Below are 23,965 nucleotides of genomic sequence, written 5' to 3' on the forward strand. Positions count from 1 at the left end.
AATATACTATCTAATATAATAATTACATGCGTTTCGTTTAGTATAATAATTATTCATGGCTACCTGTTATTATGCGGTACTACGAGTTTTAGTTTTTGTGAACATTTATGATACAGTTAAAACCTATTATAAATGGGACAACAGTTGATAATTTACCAATAATAATGATAGAAAATAGTAGGGAAAGGGTTGCAATTCGCAAATAGACGCTACAATAGTCTAATAAAAAATTAACTGCCCGTAGAGTTCCTTCTTTACCTACTGTACTATAGGGTGAAGGAAGGTGTTTTCGTGGCATAAGCAATTTCGTGATATAGTTTGTTTGATCGTATCGCGTAATAATTCCCTATTAGAAAATTGTCTTGAAAATCACACTGATTGTTAAAATAACAGTTATTTTAACAATCAAAAAGGAAAATACCTTCCTTCACCCTACATTTTAAATTAAGATTTTAACAACAATTATCTGTACATACTGAAGAATTTCTTAATTAAATTCCAAAAAAATTATAGCTGGCGTGTTAGAAAAAAGCCAGTACAGTCGGGGTCGGGGCATAGTGGGGACGGAGAGGTCACAGGTCTACAGATTTTATTATAACTGAAAGTGATAAAATCATTTTTAAATAAACGCTTCGATGCGAATCTGTGGATAGTATGTTCAAACCAGTTTTAGCGGTTTAGAAGATATCGTGGGACCAGCAATAAAATACTTAAGTATTTAAAATTTTTCAGATCTAAATCTCTAAAACTTTGCTCGAAAAAGTGAAATAAAGAAAAAAGTCCTATCTCTTCTAGGGGAAAGGGTTTATGATTTTTTTTTAATTTGTTAATGTTTATCGATAGTACTGTGTTTGAATAACAATTCATATAAATTTGCACCGAAGCTAAAAATATATAATAAACTAATAGTTTGATACATTATGTAAAAAAAAATCATTTCTTATTTTGGCAGATGTTATGAGTGGTTTCTACTGTATATGATTTTTTAAATCGAAAACATGCTTTAAACAAACCGTTTTAAACTTAACAACTAGGGGTTACGAGTTTGTACCTCTACTAACAACACTGTAAAAAACAAATAACCTTGTAAAATTCGGGGTCTATTAAACCGATTGCTTCTCATTTACGACTAACTGAGAAGTTATAGATAAGAAATTACGGGACTCATCTTTTAATCCGAACATCATTACAGGATGTACCTTTTCCTATATATATCATTACAACGTTTTCATGTACGGCATCTTAAAGAAGGTCAAAACATTTCATCGACGTTTCAAACGTTACATATCGTTCGAACGTATTAGCATACTTCATGTAATCTAGATTTAATCGAGTTAACTAAATCAAGAGGTTGTACACGAGGTGTACCATTGAAATAAAAAGACAGGGCTATCGGATTATAAAAAAAAAATCCGTACCTACGTTTTCCAACTCAACACCTTTCTATAGTAAATTCATGCGTGTCACAATAAAAATATTTTTTCTTTCGTGTTTGGCCCGTTTTTTTCATTTTCAATTTTCTAGTGACTAGCAGTAGCTGTGTTATCTCCGTTATTAAAATAAATTATATACTATTTTGATTTTATTGTTTTAGTCCTACATATACCGCCGTCTATGAAAGTAATTGCAGAGTATTAGTCGGGTTCAAAAAAAAAATCAATGCATTTTCCCGCCTCTGTTTACAGCTTTGCCGTTATTATTATTGTATATAGCGCGTGTGGCGTTTATCTATAACTCGGATGTATAATATTACACCGGCGCAAAATGATCTTTGCTGTTGGTTGGGCCCATATATTGTGTATGGGGAAAATAGTAAAAAAAAATAAAAAGCAACCTATACATAATAATCATTATGGAAGCGTACGGTGGCCGCTTTTGATTTAGAAGCAATAACTTATGTTTTCGATAAAAATTAAATACTTCTCCCCCCCCCCTTGCCCCTTCCCTCGCTTTTATTCTCGTCCGTTCTCTTCTTCTTTTCGAACCGTCCGTGTCATTGTGCTTGGTGGGCTCCGGCACAATATATAAAGCGTCGGCTTGCGATGTCCGCCTGTACCTCTTATTATAATATAATGTATGCGTATGTGCCTCGTGTCGGGATGGTCTCGGTGGGATCCGGGAAAAAGATAATATTATAAGCGTTTATGGCGTATGTTTATTAATTTGTAACCATCAAAGTAGATTTATCGCCCATATAAGAAGGGACACAGTAGCGGCGAAACGGGCGTTAATGACAAGGCCCTGGTGGACTTTTACGATACGATAATGACCGACCTAAAACCGCCGCCGTTGCCCAGAGGTATAAAACATATATAAAAATAAAATTAAAAATTACCAGTAAAGCCCAACCGACCGACCGACCGCAGAACGCCCGAGCGCGCAATTCATTATCGGCAATGACTGATTTTACGACGGCGATGGTTGCTCATCACTACTTTACACCACCACTTAGGCCATATACCGGCAAAACACTACACCAGGTCGGCTAGTACCTATATAATATTAGAAGGATTATTATTATTATTATTATTATTATTATCATCATCATCGTTACTATTATTATCATTATTATTATTGTTGTTATGCGCTGTATGGTTTTTTTTGCTGTATCGTTCTCGAGATTCTCATCATCTTTCTCTTTCCCCTCTTCCTTCTCTTTCTCTTTCTTCCTCTTCCTCCTCCAGGCTGTTTAAGTATTATATGTGTTTATCATAGCGCACACCAATATCCATGTATTTCTTCTTCCAAACTCCATAGGGCAACCCAGAGCTCCATTCGTCAGCATGTATATTTTTGAAAATTCATGTTTTTGATAATTTTGTGGACTAATTTTCAATTTTTGCAGACAATTACTTTTGCGAACGAAATAAAAAGTGGCGTGTTGATGAAATGTGTATTTATTATTTAACACAGACAAATAAAATATTGTTTTAAGTCTTAAATTCAATTATTAATTAAACTCAGTGAGATATTGACTGGCCCATGATTAAAAAAATCACCCTGTATACCGATTTTAACCGGAGTTGAACTCATTACGAACTTCGATTCTCGTTTACAATACCGCCACACTTAACAAAATATATTATTATTATAAAGAACTATGCATAATATATATAATTAAAATACATTTTGATGGGTGTAAGGCTCATTTTAAAGTATAAACAATATTGTTTACCTAAAGTTACTTTACAGAAACAATTTTGTATTTTTCCAACTGATAAAATAATTGATTGTATATTTATGAATAACTTAAAAAACATACCAAATTGTTTTCAATATAATGTATGGAAAAGGTACAAATCTAATTATAAAACTGAATTAATAAATTTTTGTACTTTGATAGTTTGTCACAAATTCATTTTTTCTATTTTAGATAGAAACTCGACACTTTTTTAGGGAATGAGTAGTTAAGTTATTCCATTGTATTATATTTATAACAGTCGTGGTTGTGTTTTTTAGTAATTGTCTACCGAAACAAGTACAATACATGGGTTATAATGATAGTAATAATAATAATAATAATTTATAATATTATGGTACACTGGAAAACAATAGGACGCGGACTCCGTCCAAAAGCCGTTTCAGGTGTAAACGTCAAGGGTTACGCTTGTGACAACACATGTGACGGTGGTGTACGACAAGCGTGTACAGTGATGTATATGGTACAAAAGGCAAGTCGGACGGCACAACAACACACACAGACATACAACCCCCATTATGTGTTATTGCATGTGGACAGAGGGCGGATCCGTTGGTTTGAAATGCCGGATTGGTCCGCCCGCACCCTCAGACAATCGACAACCGATAAGGCGCGTTGTTTACCCTCCGCCTCGACCGCCTCAGCCACAACCGATTATTATTATATTCATAATACTCACAAACACAAAAAAAAGAAGAAGAAGAGGAGAGAAAAAAAGGTCTTTTCTTTTCCTCTGCTACAGTCCTATCCTATATACTTACGTTTACTATTATATGCGAATGCGCTATGCCGATGCCGTTGATTAATGATGATTTCCTATGTATTATATCAATGATGTGTTTCTGGGCAAAAGGCAAAAATCCTTTCCTTTTTTTTACCCTCTGTCGAATCATATTTTTCTGGTAAAAACGCCGGCGACCTTTGATCCTTGAGAGTATAGTGATTTATTATCCGCCGTCCAGCCAGTCAGTGTCCACCCGGCCAATTCCCTAGAGGAACACCCACGAGCCACAATAGTCACAATGATGACAATAATAATAATTATTATTATCTCTTTTCCGTGGGATTATTATCTTTTTTTATTCGCCAGCAAAAGGTATAGCGACGATTTTCGCCAGATTCTTCCATCGACGACTATGATAAATTATCTTTTTAATACATGCCTGTCTGATGTACACAAAAGTCATCGCAAGTTAAAATAAAAAAAACTTAGTAATTAAAGTTGTAATTTGTTTGAAAATAATTCGATATGAAAACAATTAAACAAAACCAACTCATTAATGTCAGAACCTAGTATGTTGGCAGAGATCACAGATTTTGAAAAAGTATTACAACCGAGCATGTAAACGTTTGTATGTTTTTTCTTGATTCTCAAAGGGTAGCGGTACAATTTTTCAACTTATGGCTAATTAAGTACCTTTGGCGTACGATTTGTGATTCGTATTAGATTGGCTACTTGTAGAAATCGGCTCAGTATAGCTAAACAAATTATCGCAAGTCCTAACATTTATTTTAATTAGCAACGCTTTATATTTTTACTATTATTTTATATTTGCAACAAGTTTTTTTTAACTGTTACTGAAAGTTCTAAAATTTAATAAAAACTCTTTTAGCAATTTTAACCTTTGGTATTGACAGGCTAAACGCCGATGGACCAGTATTGAAAAATAGAACTATATATTATTATGAAGAGTGAATTTGTCAATCCTTCCAAATACCAAATTTTTAATTTTGTAATTTAATTTATATATATTTATATGTACGTATGATGGTGTACCTGGAACTTAATGAGCGCTTGTGATGCGGCCACGGTTGTTGTGTGTGTGTGACGTTTGGGAGAGAGAGAGGGCGAAGAGAAACGAATTGTGTGTCGGATGCTGCTGCTGGTGCAACCTTCGGTCAGGAGATGGACAGCAGTTCGTGTCTGGATGTCCGGTAGCTCGGATAAATCATGTTGATGGTTTCCGTCGCTATTGTATTACGTACTAACGATTTCGCATGCGCAACCCATGTACACCGTCGCGACACATACTTGGTTTTTGATTTTTGAATCGCACTCATATTATTACAGTATAGTAGTAGCCGATAAAATTGCTTTCAGACGACCACGTGCCATCGAGCTCGGTAGCACTGGACGCGTACAACAGCAGCTGTCGTCGATATTGTTTAGGTTTTTTTTTTCTAATCGTTTTAATTCGTCTTTACCTATAATTTATTATATTTTGTGCGGTCTAAACATGTTACCGGCGTTATTATGATCACGGAAAACACGTGCAGGTTCGAGGAGGTGCAGTCGCTGGCGTTTTGCCGCAGTCGTTTCGATTACCCGGATTATCCACAAGTAATACCGAAATTACACAATAACTATCTGTAGTTTTTTTAGAATTTATAGTATTTTAATATTACAAAACAATTAATTACTCTTGTTGCTACAATGGTAAGACACAATAGTAGTATTTTGTTTTCAATTAATTGCTTTTATACATTATAGCACACTATACATAGTAGTATTTGTTATATAATAATATATTTATTTTAAATTCAATACAAATTTTAATATATCATGAAAACATTCTGGAGGGATATTAGGTATCTACAGTTAAAGACTCGTCGACGCAACGGTGGTATTCCTATTAAAAGTTTTCGCCTTCTCTTATACTTAGCGTAGGTACATGTTATTACATTTCTTACAAATAATCATACACATTTTATTGTTATAAAAACAATTGGTTTTTATAGTAAATAAAATCCAAAATAAAACAAATATCATTATTGTTAACCGATCTTGTAAATAATAATTATCAATTTTTATTTCATTCCATTCAGTCAATTATTTTTGTACTAATGAAGGGTAAACTTTAGCTATTGTCATATCATTCTATATTATATTATAAGGGTTTTAATGATCGGTATAGAAAGTTGTATTTAAAATATAAATTAAAAATAAATTAACCGTATAGTGCTTATGGCACTATATTATGTTTTCTTTAATCGCACGTGATACAAGTGATTTAATTTCTATTTTAATAATAGGCATTTTATTGGCTTGTCTCAATAAGCCAGAATGTATTATATAGTCATAACCGTATGGAATCGCATCAATTATATAGCCTTTTAAAAAAATTTAGGGTCATTTAAAAATATTAAAAATATAAATAACGTACATACTAGCTATAAATAAAATTATAGTGACATTTTCGCATATTTTAGTTCTCTTATTTTTATTGTTTGGCGGTTTGGATAACTTTTGAATTAGACTTAATATAAAAAAAAGAAAAATTGAAATTTTGTATTATAAATTAAAAAACAATTATTATCACCGTTATCAAGAAATTAAGTATCATGATACTTGAACATGATTTTATGATTATAACCGCCATGCCGCGCAAAAATTAAAACTTAACGATTAATCAGATACGACCAACTCGGTAGTTTTCAATTTTAATGGTCGAATCAATTTGATTTATCGTACTTACGGCATGTGTCGAATTTAAAATGTATAGATAAAGAATAATAGTTAAGCGCTACGTAAATGTATTTAACGATATCTTTTTGATTGCATTTTTAAGATCCTTTAAAAATTATTTTTTCTAGTATGATTTATACACGAGGAATAATATTTGAAGCATATTATATTACCATTTACCATACAGCTATAATATATTTTAAAAATATTTCATCGTAAATTATAATATTTTTTACTAAAATTTTTAGAATGCTTTTGGGTATGAGTGATTATATTTATTGCACAAGTATGTGTTTTTTGATCGTTATTTAAAATATATTGTATTAGTGTGAATTAAGGCACGAACCACGATTTTTATTTACAACCCCGCCCGCGATTATCCAATGTAAAATAATAGTATTGTTATTATTATTATTATTATTAAGGGACAGGTAACCTGTCGGTGATCATTAAATGCGAGAGGCGTTGGCCACCGCTCGGTTAAGTTATATTATTATGTATTTTGGGGGACCTTAAATTACACAGACGACGTACGCGTTTGGTGTACAATGTCTATTAAAGTAATTAGGCTTTGGCGAACGGCGCGACCGTCTCTATCTTTTTCTTTATGTATATATTTATATATATATATATATATTTAATTTATAGTCGGCTGTCCTTAAAAAATCAAAAACCAACAGCCGGTCGTCTGTTTATTTGATCTACACAATTTTCCAAATTATACATGTCCGCCCTTAATAAGTTATAGTTGACAATCGAAAATAAGGGCACCGTATTAGGATAGGACTATACAGCAAGGCAGCAGCAGCAGTTATTTTATTTGTCAACACTTGGACAAATCCCGACAACACATAATTTTAATACATTCATAATAAATAATGTTATATAGTAAACCACCGATATTTTTTTGCCACCATATCCAAAATACTGTATAATGTGACATTCGTTCGAGGTTTAGTAATTGTCATTTGTACGTTTTTTTTCTTCATCTAATTTAAATATTATTAAAAGAACACACAAGTGTCTATTTTTTGTTTTACTTACAAGTTAATCAGTCATTTGAGAAACAACAGAAGTTACAAATTTTGATTAGATTAATATTAATTCCAAGTATACCCGTAGACAGGTAGTCTACAATTATTTGTTTGAAATTTTGAAAAATTCTGTTATATTTATATGTGTACATAAACATGTGTTACTGTGAATACGCGCATTAGAAATTTGTCGATTTTATATTACACAATAACAAACTTTTAGAGAATAATTGTATATTATAATAATTATTATATGTTTTTAAACCTGATATACACAATACAAACAATATGTTTCATAGCCTAAGCTTAAATGTTTCAACTTTACATCTCTACAGTTTTTCCCTTAAGAGGGCGTTGTACCGGTGATTTAGTGGTAGAAAACATGTTTACGCAGATTGAGTAGAACTCTATTAATTTTAGTATTAGAGTTAAACTATAATTTGCGTTATAAAAAAAACTAAGTGAATCATATTTTTTTTTTTACATATCAGATTCTAAAGATGTTTTTTGTAACGTGTGTCGATTAAAAGACAAATTATTGAGTTAAATTTTTGGCTACATTATGTTTTATAACTTTTTTTTATTTTAGTATTTTACGTGTGTTCTGTTTCATCACTATGATTATATGACATTTAGATTTTTAGGGCCTGTTGTCATGAAATTTGTTCGTATGTATTAAAAATTTTAACTTCTGTTTTTGATTGCGTTTTTGCTATTTATTTGTTTTACTATTTGCTGAATTAGGGTTTCTTTTAAATGTGATAAATTATGTGTACATATTTGGTAATATTGTATGTTATGATAATTATATTGTTGTCGGTTATTTATCGTCGTTGGTGAAATTTGGATTTCGTTAATGTACTTATGTATGAATTATTTTATTTTGTTATAATTGAGACAACATATGTCTTCGGGGCATACCTAATTTTTCACCGGTCGTTTGTACTAACCGCACTCGCGTCCGTCCTAATAAGTCGTCTTGGTCGTCATAATTATTACAATGATGATGGACTATAATTCTTTAAAGCTACACCGCGTAGACGTTTGATATATTGCATTGTGCCTTCGTATAACTTTAAACTTATAATATTCTATAATATCTAACTTGGCGGAATCTTTGCCTTTTTGTGCTTAATCGTCGAACGTACCGTCATCATTTAGCTCTAGGGCTGAACTTTTTTAACTAATTTTATCGGGTTGAGTTCATTCTGAAAAAAAAACATTGTCTATACTCTATATGATGTAATTTATTGTACATTTTCAGCTTATAAGTGGTGTTAAAAAAAAAAAAATTGTGGTTTAGACTTGATATTGAATGGGATTTGTTTATGGAGTTTTTAAAACAATGTTAACAATACGCGATGGTTAGTTAAGTTAGAAATTATTCGATTTAACAACTAATTGATTATTTGAAAAATTTGTAATTGGATAAATATCAAAAACTTTTTTTTTCAAGTTTTGATTTAACTAAAATTTGTCCTACTCCGAACCGATCAATGTTGTGGCTATGCTGCGATATTGCTTTCTGATAATAGAAAATATCAATCATATTATTATTATCTATTGCAATATGAACGGTGATTTGCGTTTACAACTTGTAAAACGGCGGATCGCATAAAAAAAAAAAAACACGGATAAATTGCGATAATTCGCGCCTCGCAAACGCCACGTGTAGCTGTAAATATTATTATAATTACAGTATTGTCGGGCGATTTTGTTTTACGACCCGAAGCCCGTCCGTGTTGGGAACCAATGACGGCCGGTCAAGAAGGTCCGAAAGAAGGTATAAAGGCATATTCATATATAATAAATGCCACCGAGATTATGATTTATTCGCTTCACGTCGGTCGTCAGTGTGCTCCGTACAATTATATGGGCCTCGCATTCAATAACGTTACCCGTCCAGTACCACATACATATATATATATATATATATATATATATATATACACACACACACATTCATATACATAATGACCGCCGCCGCGTACTAATAATAATTATAACGATAAAGTTACCCGTTTATTATCACACGTGTAGCTCGCTCCGCCGCCGTAACAGCGTATCCGCGTTATTAAACTTGTATTAGCGATTAGAAGAGGTGGCCATTAAAGAGACTTAAACGCGCAAAGGAACCGCGGGGAATTTGTTTTTACTAATTTTCACACAGCAAATTTTTTAATTTATTTGCGCAGCGCAATAAACCCATAATGCCGCCAATTATTGTGAACAATCATTTATTAGGTACGACGACGAATCACGTTTTGCCGGTGCTCGTTAAGTGTTGTAGGTTCTTCAAAATAAAAATTGTATGCTACAGCTACTTAAGCGTCGTGCATTTGTCTATTTTACTATATCCTTTTAAGCCGAGGACGGCGATTTTGGTCTTCCACTTGGTTCGGACGATTCGCGGCCAAAACACTTGTCGTACACCGGACGGACATATTATACGCCATTATTATTGTTATTTACCTAAGGTCGTCAGAAAAAATGTATGTATATAAAATGAATAATAAAAATTAAAAACGTAGTTTTCTTCGTCGGCCTTGGTCCGCCGACAACTGCCGTAAACGAGTATGAGCATCAATCAATATACCTAATAATAATGTCCGGTTATATATGCGCGATAGGATAGGTAAAAAAAAAAATCACGTGTACATACTTACTATCAACGGTGGTACCTAATATTTCGTGGAGAAGTGCCTTCGTATATGCTTCTTGTGCACACATTATTAACCGTGTATGTGTGTGTTACTTATATATTTACTACTTGGACGGTTTCGGTGCGGGTGAGAACCAAAACAAAAAAATCAAAAAAATGTGTCGTCCCGGGACGAGTCTATTTAAGAATCCGGTGAGAAAACCTAAGGTTCACACTTCACACATGATGATAATAATAAAAATAATAATAATGTGTGTGTAGAGAGACCATGCTGTACATAATATATATATATATATATATAGGGCGATGGCCAGTACCGATCTCGTGAAAACTTAATTAGCGTCTCCGGACCGCGATTTATTTAACACGATAATGTAACGCTAATGATGCTGGTCGGTTTGACTCGAGTATAGATGTAGGTACGTCGGTAATGGGCTCAACCTCCAAAAAAAAGTAAAAAAAAAAATTAAACGCGCGCGCAAGTACACACATCACACATAACAAACAAATTATGCTATACTCGTTCGAACGGCCGTTTCTCTCTTAATAAGGATTTTTCGTTACCTATCTATCCTAAATCGGCGCGTCGGAGAGAACCAAAACAATTATTATGATTAAACAGTCGTTGTTTTGTAAAACAAAATAAATAATAATAATGTTTTTGACAAATCACTATCGGCTCATCGGCGGTTTGTTTCCTGTACAGTACCTACGTTTGTATTATTATTGGTAACTCTTGTACTCATTACCCGGTACTGCGTCAGCCGCGGGTGTTGGTTGCGAAACGCTTCCAGCTCAATTTATATTTTTATTATTATTATTACCACTATATTACTATGTATTAATATTAGTATATTTTCTCACACTTGACGCTTTCTCCGAACACTACTCGTATGTCCTCCCCAAACGACTGTCTATAGATGGAGGGAGAAAGGGAGAGGACATGTCTTAGGTGTTACTCTGCACACCGTTTGACGTTCCGAGACCTCTTCGTCGGATAGGCAATGTCTTATATTGTGTCTGAGTTTAAGATGAAATAATTTAATTAATTAATTATACATTTAATATCGGGTAATTGGTCAACCATAAGATATACTAGATGTAACCCAGCTGATTTATCCTATAATTTATTTTAACCTTTAAAGTATATCTTTTTGTAGATTTTTTGACGTAAATGATATTAATGGTACATTAGTTTATGTATTAATATGTTCTTCTTTAGTTAATTATATTGTCGTTAAGTGCTGATTTTCAAATAGCACACTACACTCTTAGTCATTTTATTAGTACAAGAATTGTCTAATAAAAATAATGACTGGTCGATAACCAGTTTTGAACTTAAGCTAAAAACGTTTTAAAGCTTTGACGGGAAAAAATGTAGTGTGTTATCTATATTTGCACGCACTACTTAACCCGCCCTAACTATTACTTTTCGTAGACCCACTGTAAAGAATTAGGAGTCAATAGTTATCCAGAAAATATAATTGCTGTGATTGTAACTTGATATATCTTCTATAATACTATTAATAATAGTACTAACGAAATTGTGATCTTAAATATGGGGTGTTTATATGATTCGTCCGATGGCTCATTCTAATTTGTTTGCCTTTATTTTACCAAATGCTGTTAACAGTTAACGCCAGAAATATGTCTTGTGGCGTCTATAACATAGCTGGCTTAACAGAATTTATATCCCGTTTGACTGCGTCCCCCTTTATAATATGGTACGCATTATCTTTTGATTTTATCACAGTCGTACATACAGTTTCGAAGATCTAGATTCTAGAACCTCCTTCCTTCAGCTTCGTTTATCATCATAATATTTGTATTATTATTCAGTGACCAATGTCAATATAACATACTGCGGTGCCGTCGTCGTCGTCAAGTGGGCATGGAATTATATTTTAAGAATTCTATTCATCCTCGCGCACACATATAGAGGACTTGACGCGACGTCGTCGTCCACTTTACAGCATATAAAATATAATAATAATATTATTATTGAGTGTGTATAGAGCAGCGTAGCCAGCGATGGTACCTACAGTAGTGGGTAGTCGGGTAGGTGGGTGGGTGGATAGGTATAAAACGTCAGTCACACACAGGGACCTTATGCTATGTGTGTGTGTGTGTGTGTGTGTGTGTGTGTGTGTGAGGTGGCAACAGAAAAGGTGGACGAAGCACGTAAATGGTAGCAGGAAGAAATATTATACGTGAGAGAGAGGACATGCACCTCAAAGATAAATATTTACTTAAATATTGTGCGGGTTGAGTGAGGGATCGTGGGGGGATCAACGCTTAAGATATACACCGTCCGCACTTTTGTTGTGTTCTCTTCGGTAATGTTCGGCCAAATGTGTGTTGACTTCTTCGCTTTACCATGCGCGGTGAAGAAGTAATTATCATAACCACTCGAGACGACAGAAGAATTCTCCTATCCGCCCCCCTTCGTCCAGCCTGGCGGTAAAAATAATAATATCTCTTCTTCGGGTATTTTTTGAACATTTATTATTATTATATTTCGGGTTGAAAACGGCGACCTTTCGAGTGGAACCTGTCGCGTCCCTTTTCACCTCTCCATTATATACCTTAAGTATTTCGCTAAGGGCCCACCGTTCTCTCGACTTCCCTGCTCAAGCAATCACGCAATCGACATCGTTATTCTCATCATCATCAAACTATGATTCGTTTGAACATAATATAATTTTTTTACATACATACATCTTCCGCGTATTATATCAGACGATTTGAGTTTTATAATAATATTATATTAGTATTATGTATTACATGCTCTGACATGTACATAAGGCGTTTTCACCGGGTCCGTTTTATCGATAATAATAATTGCAAACATTAAGTTATTCTTCTCGGCGTTAAAAAATAAACATTAGGTACGTACCTCTTGACAAAATATAGGCGGATCTCAGATTTCTCATGGGTCAGTTGAGTTGAAATAGTTAAATAAGAAATAATTGATTATTTTTCCTAATCTGAAGACTACTGTAATAATATGGTTTGCGCTTATTGTTGTTAAAAATAAAATAACACTTTTAATAAAATAACAACTTTTCAAGTACCTCCTTTTCCCAAAGAAATAGTGAAGTGTATTTACTTTTAATTTATTAAAAAAAATTATGTATTTAATTAACTCATTCAAATATGTACTACTAATACCATGTACTAATATATTTTATTCTTTACAGAATAGAATATATTATTTTATCCACACAAGAACCTAACGGTTGAAGGTACTCGCGGTTTATTTATTTTGCCTGGTATTGCATACTAATGAGACATTGTTCTTGAAAGTGATCTTGAAGTTTTAATTTTACCATTACCGTTTTTCCATAAACTCGCATTTGTATAATTTGTATTCACTATCGCGCTCTGTTAAACAATAAACGTTTGATTTTGGGACAATAATTGGAATACAATAACATATAATATTATGACGGTGATTCAGGTTTCTCAAATATTAAATCGCATTGCGAATACTTGAGAGAGACGAGAACATTTTCTTTGTTTTTGAGTTGCTATTTGGTTAAAGATTTTCGATTGTTTTTAACAGCCATAATAAGAGTATATTAATTGTGTTGTCAAGCGTTAATATGTGCTCATTTTTCACGTGCGAAAGTAACGAATTTAGGCTGTTTAATAAATGTACATTTAAGAAATATTTATCATATTATTCGGAGACGTGTAATTGAGTGGGATTGACAGCTCCTTGAAATTGACATTTAAACATAACTTACCTTGCCTTGTTAAAGTTTGTAAACAATATGATACATAACTAAGGAGCCTCGCTAAGACCTCCGAAAAATTATACTTCAAAGTGTATTAAAATTAACCTAAAAATAAGTTGATCTGATTTCAAATCTATGAGAGAATATTTTTCGTCTAATATTGTATATTTGGCTCGATTTTTAGTACAATTAAAATACATATACTTAACATTTCATAGTATACAATTTGTAAAGCATATATAGTTACGATATAATTAACTATTTTCAACAATGAATTTAATATATTATTATATTACAAGGTATAATTATTTGTAAATTATAAAAAAATCATAACTATATTGTTATAGTTGTTAAAAAAAATTTAATTTTTCGTGCGGTTAATTAAACTGTAACCTTTTGTGACGAAATTCTCGGAAAATACTATTTAAAATACATCCATGATAATTTAACTTAAATTTTATATTATACCTAGTAGGAAGGTTTTGAGCTGGTTCCATAGTTCTTTGTTTTATGGTATTTTGATTAACAATTAATGTTTAATGACGATCATCATAACGATAGAAAGACAGAGGAAACTTAGAAATTCTCCTAAAATACAAATTTGAATTATAAGTTTATTCACTATATTTTTTTTCCTGTCATTTACACAATTTATAAGTAATCAATAATATATTATTAGTATTCATAATATATTTGTATTGCGAGGTTGTATGTATTGTTTTTGGGCTCTTGTGCCTGTATTGTAATAAATAATTAAACGAGGTAACTAATTTAACTTAACTTTAATTATTATCAATTTATTCAACACATAAATCATGAATGTTACATTGATACATGTATAATAATATTATATTGTTATGATATATTGTCGTCCGCCTGTCAGGATCAGGACTTAGGACCGCCAATATTTTTTAATGTCCAATGATGGTCTTAGCGATAAACGGATATAAAATGCAATAAAAGACTATATTTTACTGGCGTTTAAACGGTTTTTAATGACCGTGGTAGCCACCTGTTAGGCTTACCGGTAGATGACGTTCGATTACAGACCACAAGCTTCTCAACGACAACGATTTAACTCGGTTAAGAGGAAACAATACCAGACAAAATGTCGTGCCTTGACGGACGGTCCGTTAAAAAAAAAAACGGTGATCAAAACGTTGAAAATTGTTTATTATTATTACATATTTTTTTTACTCGTTTGGACCAACGTTAAATGAGACGTCTGAAAAAAAAAAACACTTTGATTACCTTCGAGGGATATATTGTGTTTCCGTATGTCGTATACGATACAGGTACACCAAAGGCGCTGGTCGTCAAGACACGGTAGTATATCTGTAGTAGTAGCAGCAGTTCGGGTTGTTGTTAATAATGATGACCGGTTGTTATCTGAGGAAATGAAAAAAAAAAAAAAAACAAAAAAACAAATATTAAGACGTTATACCGCGCACCAACGTAATAAAGTGGTTATTATTATTATTTCCGAGGTTTAACTCGATAATTATTATTAGGATATTATTGTATTTTTATTATGACCGTTTGAAATCTCTCTAATCTTTCCAGAAAGAGATACGCGCGGCTCACTGTGTATGTGTATACTGTGTAATGACTTCTTTTGTCTTGTACCTACTTCGAAATCCAGACATTAACCGACTCGTTTTGTAACGTGAAAGTATCGCGCTTTCGTTTATCGTTGGCCTGTACCGGCCTGTTTTCCGCTTTAGAAGTATTAAAACGAAATTTTTTAAAAAGGAACCACCAGTGTAATACGTTTTGTTTTTCTCATTCGTCTATTTTCAATAGTTAAGGCCTCGGACACAATATTATGTATAGGGGACGCCGGACTGGCTTTTTCGGCTTTCGGTTTTGGACACAATCTTAAACAGTTGATAAAGTTTTAACATTTATATATTTATAAATAAAAAATAACGATAAGAAGGTACAGCAGTCGGGGTTATCACCTTTCCTGGCTGAAGTTTTGATGCGAGTAGGATTGCAATAAATAAATAGTTCGACTAATTTTTAAGATTTAAACGTACGTTATTAATACCTGTATTTTATTTACCAATAAAACTGATAAAAAAATACTTACTGTTGTCCTAGAAACTTAACTGGGTCGTCTTCAAAACCTTTACTTGTACATTTTTAAATTGTCGGTGTGGCCGATACAGCTTTACATGGACTGAAACTTTTTTTACAAATAGTCAAATTAGTTCCAAATGTATATGGAATATGCTTTAGATTGAGAACGACCAATTTACCGTGACAAACCGAAAAAAAACATCATAAACGAGGATAAAACTTTTCACTTAGAAGAGGTGGAAACTTCATTTATCTCAATTCTTCAAGCGCAGTTTCAATGCTTATATTCTGAAAATTATACTGTAGATCAACAATGTGGCTAAAACATTTACAATTTTTCCAAAAATCTGTAGTTAACAATTTTTTTATTATTGAAGATAACTCAAAATAGACATGGGCATGAAAGTTTTTATACTTTCATAGGTAAGAACACTTAGAAAAGATACAGATCTTCCAGCTCTAAATTATTTTACTTAGGCTCAAATAACATTTTATATACCAACAATTACAAGTACTTATTACTTTGATAAAAAAAAATGTTTACTATAAAAAGTTCTCGATATTGTTGGATATTCATGTATCAATTTTGATATACATTTTGATATTGATACATGCATCTTGTATATGTATAAAAAAAAGTACCAACGTCCATCTCCGAGTGTAATTACTTATTTAAGGGCTGCAACAGTTTTTTACCAATGGAATGTTCGTCCCGTTTCACGTGTACTTTGATTACTGGTGTTGTTTAACGGTAATTAATTTGAAATTTTTTTTTTTTTTTTACTACAGGGAAGGATGGGTTATACTAGATCCGGCGGAAACGGCATGGACCAGCGAGGATGGCAAGACTTGGCGGCGTGTAGTCCTATGTTGGCTTTTCCCGGTGAAGGTCAACATCAACACTACGCCCAACATCCGTCCACGCTCAATTATCCCGGATCCAGCATGTACCATCCAAACTCATCAGGAAACGTGCTGCTCCAGAACGTCAGCTTGTGCGCACCACCTCCGCCGCCACCACCGACAACCACCACCGATATGAGTCACGCCTCGTCGTCATTGCACCCCATTTCCCATTACCATCATCATTCTTCGTCGCTCGGTAAGTGTACTCGTTTTGATTCTCTCTCTGGGCCGTTCTTGACACTTTTGTTTGGTTTTACCGTCCCTGTGCAGGTGTCTCGCCCAACTGTAATCTCAGCTCGGCCGTAGCTACATCCCTTCACTTAGCCGGCAGCTCCTCGGAACAACCGGCTTCGTTCAAAACCGAACCGCCGCAACACCAACACGAAATGATGTTCCCTTACCACCAGGTAAGTTTTTCGAATTCCACTGGCGGACCGCTGCTAACCGTTTGCACTTTTTTTTATACTTCCAGAACCACAATAGCGAAATGGCAGCACCGTCATCCGACGGTCTCCTGTCGTCCATTTTAAACGACGACGACTTGCAGCTGATGGACCCGGCTATGGCGCCAGACGGTATGAATACTATTATTGTTTAAACGTAAAACATGTTATTGCTGTGTTGTAACCCCTACAAAATCAACACGAAATAAGTGGAGCGAACAATGTTAGTTATAACCGATAATATGTGTATAACCTTGAATGAGATATTAATTGGTTGATGAGGGGGAATCAGCCGATAAGAAAAACGACAGTGATATAAATGACTATCGTTGAAGACTTCCTCACGAATGTAGATGGAATGATTGAGTTACGACTTAGGTATCCATATCATTCAAGCGGCTGGTAGGGCTACGATGAGATGCATACAACACAGTTGAAGGGTTTGCTGCAAAAAAGAGGTAGCTCCATTCTGGGGGAGTTTAGTGTTATCTATCTTTCGTTTTTTTATTGAAAACCGTTGACAAAACCGCTTGAGCATTTTAGGCAAAGCGATTTAATTTTTCCAAACCATATCGACGTTATAGTTGATAGATAACGGTTAGATAGGTTAGAATACCAGTAGTCCTTTAACAAGTAGTGACATACTTTCTCTTTTTAATGCAAACTTTATCAGATAAATATAAAGATAATAAACAATGGATTGAAGTGATATGGATAAGCCACTCCTATAACAAAAACGTTTTAGACCGCGGCCCTGAAGGAGATAAAAGAATGGTAGTTCAATCTTTAACATGGAATGAATACTACGACCTCTAATCCTATCTTTTAAACGCCGTTAATTATGAATGGCCAATCTGTTTCTATTATCTAATAACATAATTAATATTATTATTATTTTGTATTTATTAATAAGATTACTATTTGGGGGGCGGTAGTGTTTTTTTTATAAATAAATATCGTTTTTAAACCTAGTATTTTAGGTCTGTGTATTGCATGCGCCCCGAAACTTTAGGAAAGCTGTGTGTCTAATCCCACAATCTATAAAACCTATAAAAAAAATATATTGAAAATCTAAACATATTTTCAAACCTAAATATTTCGGTAGCATATTGGCCCCCAGTCCGGCGGCTTGCATTGACATTTTCGAAAAATAGGGTTGTCGATACTCGACGGGGATCGACTGCAAAGTGTAGTCAATTTTTTTAATGGTATTCAGTAGTTTTCAGAAGTTTTCTAACAAACTGTGCTTGTGTTTGTTCTCAGGCAACATGTACCCAGTGCGGATGATGGACAGTGCAAGTTCGGTGGCTTGCAACAATACCATGAACATGGTTCAGAACAGCAACGCCGGCGGCGATTCCGACAGCGCTGTAAGCTCGATGGGTTCCGAAAGAGTGCCGTCACTGTCGTCGGACACTGAATGGATGGAAACCAACTCGGACAGCGGCCACAACGACGGGTATCCGTCACATTCACACCAAGAATACGGGTAACTATTATAAAGAAAATTGGAATACTTATTTTTCATTATCATACATTATATGATGTTTTGGTTTTGTTTTTGTCCGCATAGAAAAATGAGGTGGTTGGACAATTACCTGTACTCGGGCGGCGCTCGAGGACACTCGTCGGCTCCCCAAAAGAAATATCAGTTGTACGGAAGGCGTTTAGTCGATCCCGCCGCGGGTGAGAACTTGTACTATGTCTACATGTATTATACAGTTGTTTACTTACGGTTTTTTTTTTTTTGTTATCCTGTTTATTTCACATGCAGGAACTTCGAACGGCTCTGAATCGGCGAGACAAAACCACGCCGGAGGTATGGTGGCCGATCCGCTGACCTTACCGTACGACATGTCCGTAAGAGACGGAATTCCCGTGCCGGGCGCTTCCCAGTTCACCAGGCACATGGCCGGTAAGGAAATCGAAATTCAGTTGGCTTTTTATTGTTTGCAAACCGCGTCGTGTATTGTTGTTATTAGAACCTGACTTGATCGATAATTTTCATAGGTTGCTCCCGAGTGTTGACGCCCGAACATCAAGTAGCGCTTAATCACACATACGCCATGCCGCCCGAAGGTCTGCCGAGGACTCCTCGCACCAAACTCAAGAGCAGTTGTAAGAGGTCTGAGGAAGAACAGCTGACCAGAGACGAGAAACGCGCCCGGAACCTCAACATCCCCATCACCGTCGACGACATTATAAATCTGCCCATGGACGAATTCAACGAGAGACTGTCCAAATACGATCTGTCCGAAAGCCAACTGACGTTGATCAGAGACATCAGACGTCGCGGCAAAAATAAGGTAAACTAACCCATTGGCAGACTTGGAGGTTTTTCTTCGAAAATTACCAATTGTACACATTTTCTTCTTCGTTATTGGTTTTATACCATATTTGTTTTGTACTTTATTTCTGTTAAGACATTTCGTTTATTAATATTGTATTTTTACAAGACTTAAAAATAGTGAAATCTACCTTTTTTTGTAAACCAAAATAATTAAAATCCCATCGCCAATTATAAATTAGTAATTTACTGTAATAAACTGAAATAAATACAATTACGCTGTTAACGGCCATAATTGTTATAAACTAATATTAACCGGTGTGATATTTTAGGTGGCAGCCCAGAACTGTCGAAAACGCAAACTAGATCAGATACTCAGTTTGGCCGACGAAGTAAAACAGATGAAAGATAGAAAGTTCAATTTGTTGCAAGAACGTGAATATTTAATGACCGAACGGATGAGAGTCAAAACGAAATACGATTTATTGTACAACCACATATTTGCTGTAAGTCATAACGGAAGAATAATATTGGCACTTTACGCTAACTCGTTTCGATACTTAATTATTCGTAATGGGAAAACATAAATTTCGTTAGCATAAAAGTGTGCTATAAAACAATAAAATTGTCAAATTAACTAATACTTGAATGTTTATTTTTTTGTATAGAGCTTAAGAGATCCAGACGGCAACCCGTACTCACCATACACACACACGTTGCGCGAACAGCCTGACGGAAGTGTTAGTATTGTGCCCAGAAATAATGGAACTCAGACTGACCGTAATCCTCGGCCCAAGCAGCACAAGGACAAATAGTTGTTGTCCGTTGTGGTGAACTGCTTATAATTAAGAAAAATTTATTTTTTGTTAAATGCTGTGATATGAAATTATGGACGGTCGTGTCCGCCTCAAAATTATCAGGGAGCCGCGTGTACTTAATAATTTTGCTCAATTGATTGCAACTAATTTTTATTTTGAATTTCTCATCCCAAAGACATCGCAGTTTAAATGAATTCTCCTTGATAACACCTTTATTAATTTATTTTTAAATTAGCTATTACTTTTTTTTATTATAAAAAAAAAAATTTGAAAAAAAAAAACAATTTTAAATTTATGAGAAATCTTGACGATTTGGTTTTTTGTACATTTTGTCTACTATTTTATATTTTATTTGACTCGCGTAAAAAAAAAAAATAATAATAATACTATTATTCACAGATCAAATTAATTCTGCTCAATGCGTTGTCATTTAAACATTTTTTTTAAATCTCATAAGTTATTTATTTGTAATTTTTATTCTCTTTTATAACAAGTTCTATAATTTTTCTTAATAATAGGGAAACGGATGGTATTTGGTTGAATTCAAAAATTCATACTAATTTATTATTATTATTTTAACTTGGTGATTTTATAAATAATTTATTGTATACTAGTTTTTTCTTTCTTTTTCTCACTCTCTTTAACCATAAATGTATTGACAAATTTATATTTCATTGCGTTTTTGGTTTATTAATATTGTAAAAAAAATTATATATATATGGTAAATATCTAAATTAATATATTATACATAGCTTAATGAAGAAGGTTATTAATCAATTTCAAAAGATCGACAGTTTAATTGGTTATTTTGTAATTTTTTTTTTTTTTCGGTGACTATTAGGTTGGTGTTTATATATATTGTAATATTATTTATTTTGTGACAAATATGAAAAAAAAAAATGTATAATGTTTTGTATATTATTATTTACTTGTATTACTTAAAGTTTAGTTGTATTAACAATGTTTCAGTAATATCATTCTTTTTTTTTTTTTTATTGTTTTTTCCGTCTTTTTTGTTTAATGCTATGAACTAATCAAATTTTTTACAGTACAGTTTTAAACCACTATTTAATTTTTTGTGTACACTGATATCAACTCCATATACTCTAAAACAATGGTATTATGTGTAGACTTAATAATAATTACAGTATTATAAGATTATTTTAATCACTTTTATTTTTATTTTTTACAACATATACTTACGCTTATTAAAGTTTAACTTAAAAGTATTCATACAACCATGTAACCAAACAAAATACATTGTAGTTTGTATGGCCGAATTTAGGTGAAAAATAAATGAATACAGTATGACAGCAGTAAACATAAGCGTAGAAAAAGTGTCTTTTTAACAGAAGTTTAAATTCAGTTCTCATGTTGTTAATAAGCAATTGGCATGTTCCTTGAATCTAGTAAATCTAGTATGCCAGTAAAACACAATATATGAGTAATATGAATATCTTATTGGAGAATGGAAATAAAAAACATTTGAAATGTTGTGAAAATAAAGTAAACTGGTCTGCTAAACACGAAACGTTTTTTAAAATTTAAATAATGCAAAAACCATCGTCTTTTTGCATAAGAAAAATGTGATAATTTTTTTTTCAGGTTAGTTTTGTGTATTTTTTTATAAGCTTATCGAACTTATTTCCTTTTTTAAATAAAATTTGTGAGATAATTTGATGGAACAGAAAATAAAAGCGTTTCAACAGATTACAAATGGTTTTTTTTATCAAACAATACATCCCTGAACAAAAAAAAAATAAGTAATTGATAGTAGAAGTATTATTGATACTTAAATATAATCATAACCAATTGAAAATTAGTTATAAATTCTAATAGCGTATTTTTTAGTTTTTAAAATGTTGACTGGCTTTTTTACTATACATACTTGTTGGTCTCACTCTACAATGTTTTGCTATCATAAAAAACCATTTTCATCAAAATCTACTACACATTTTACATAAAAAAAATACTAAAAAGATAATGGTGAAAAAAATAAGAAAACAACAAGAAAGTGGTCCATCTTTCAGAGAAATTAAACTAGCACGAAAGTCCAAAGGTTAGGTTAAATTTATTTAGACCAAGTTGGACATTTTCCGAAAAAAAAATAATACAGTATAACCTCGACATGTCGTAATAACGCGTAATTAATTATTAGAATAACAATTTATTAGAAACTACGTGTAATAATAAAATTTTATTAATTTATAATAAAAATATGTTTGAATCTTTTTTTTGTGATTAAGGTATTCAAATAAAAATAATACTCTGGGGTAATCTGTAATGCTATTACTTAATTGAAATGTATTTATTATTGGTGTCGGAAACGAGTAATTTATTAAGTCGTTAAGTAATATCGCTATGCGTGCATTTTTACATTTTATTTTTATGTAAATTCACATGTCGAAATAGTAAATTTTTAATTGTTTTCCCTGTAATATGTTGACTTATTGTAATAGGGACCTGTGACCTTTCTGTTTGCGCAGTTCCTCAATAAACGAGTAATAAGGGGAATTGATTCGTATCGACAAAGGTCACGCTTTTATGTTATTCAACGAATACAACTGCTCGTCACAAAAAGCAATTTACCAAATCGGTCAGTTTTTAGGGACCCTGCAGTACATACTCAAAGGTTACAAGTTACATTGCAAAAAGACATGTTTGAATATAATAAATAACATAACAAAATTTATTACACAAAAAGTAATACATTACAATATAAAATAAATTATTCGCTTTGGCTAGTTTTGGTGTTATTGAATAAATCAATAACCTTTTACAAACAGTGTTATGTAAAACAATAAAATAATATTATATAATAACAATACATATAAATAACATATATTTATATGTATAATAAAATAAATAATAATAGGTAAAAATACCTCATATTTTTTAGGTGCGGAATCTGATGTATAAAAAAGTAAGACGTTTTTAACGCCCCGTTTGATTACGTTTGTAAATTATAAGTTCAAATAAATAATAATAATAACAAAAAAAATACTAGAATTCCAAAAATACAAAATATAAATATTATATTGTATTATGTGTTTGTTTGCTTTAGTATTAATTTATTACAAATAATAATGTTTCAATAATGATAAAAAAACGCGTAGTCGGATCGGTTAGGAGGTTAGGACTTAGGTCATCGTGCGGTTTCGGCTTTTACCTATAATGACTGGCACAATCATTCATCTTTGGTACGTGGTGGGCTCGGTCGAAATCATGAGTAGATGGTCATCAGGATCAACTGTTCAAAGAGAAACGACAAAACGATTACAACATTGTATTATTGTATCTACGTCGGAAAATATCGATTCTAAAAAAA

At 32.8% G+C, this 23,965-nt stretch overlaps 2 protein-coding genes across 2 annotated transcripts in view; one reads left to right on the forward strand and one right to left on the reverse strand.

The window, feature by feature from the left end:
* LOC126839206 (segmentation protein cap'n'collar) overlaps positions 1–21,435 on the forward strand; it is an 83,213-nt gene extending 61,778 nt beyond the window's left edge. Inside the window, exons 7-15 of the mRNA XM_050574386.1 lie at positions 16,973–17,285; positions 17,360–17,496; positions 17,562–17,664; positions 18,796–19,021; positions 19,106–19,218; positions 19,307–19,447; positions 19,543–19,838; positions 20,152–20,325; positions 20,488–21,435. Coding sequence (XP_050430343.1) covers positions 16,973–17,285; positions 17,360–17,496; positions 17,562–17,664; positions 18,796–19,021; positions 19,106–19,218; positions 19,307–19,447; positions 19,543–19,838; positions 20,152–20,325; positions 20,488–20,634 — 1,650 coding nt within the window. The 3' untranslated portion in view covers positions 20,635–21,435. The remainder of the gene's footprint in view (positions 1–16,972; positions 17,286–17,359; positions 17,497–17,561; positions 17,665–18,795; positions 19,022–19,105; positions 19,219–19,306; positions 19,448–19,542; positions 19,839–20,151; positions 20,326–20,487) is intronic.
* Positions 21,436–23,382: 1,947 nt separating this feature from the next.
* Positions 23,383–23,965, reverse strand: part of LOC126839270 (calpain-1 catalytic subunit-like) — a 74,048-nt gene continuing 73,465 nt past the window's right edge. Inside the window, exon 15 of the mRNA XM_050574515.1 lies at positions 23,383–23,887. Within this exon, the coding sequence (XP_050430472.1) occupies positions 23,861–23,887 (27 nt within the window). The 3' untranslated portion in view covers positions 23,383–23,860. The remainder of the gene's footprint in view (positions 23,888–23,965) is intronic.

This window comes from Adelges cooleyi, unplaced genomic scaffold (genome assembly GCF_023614345.1).
Source record: "Adelges cooleyi isolate 19-005CV unplaced genomic scaffold, UGA_ACOO_1.1 ACOO_flye_CR_arks_rails_tigmint_CR_PRNA_1, whole genome shotgun sequence".
NCBI classification, from domain to species: domain Eukaryota; kingdom Metazoa; phylum Arthropoda; class Insecta; order Hemiptera; family Adelgidae; genus Adelges; species Adelges cooleyi.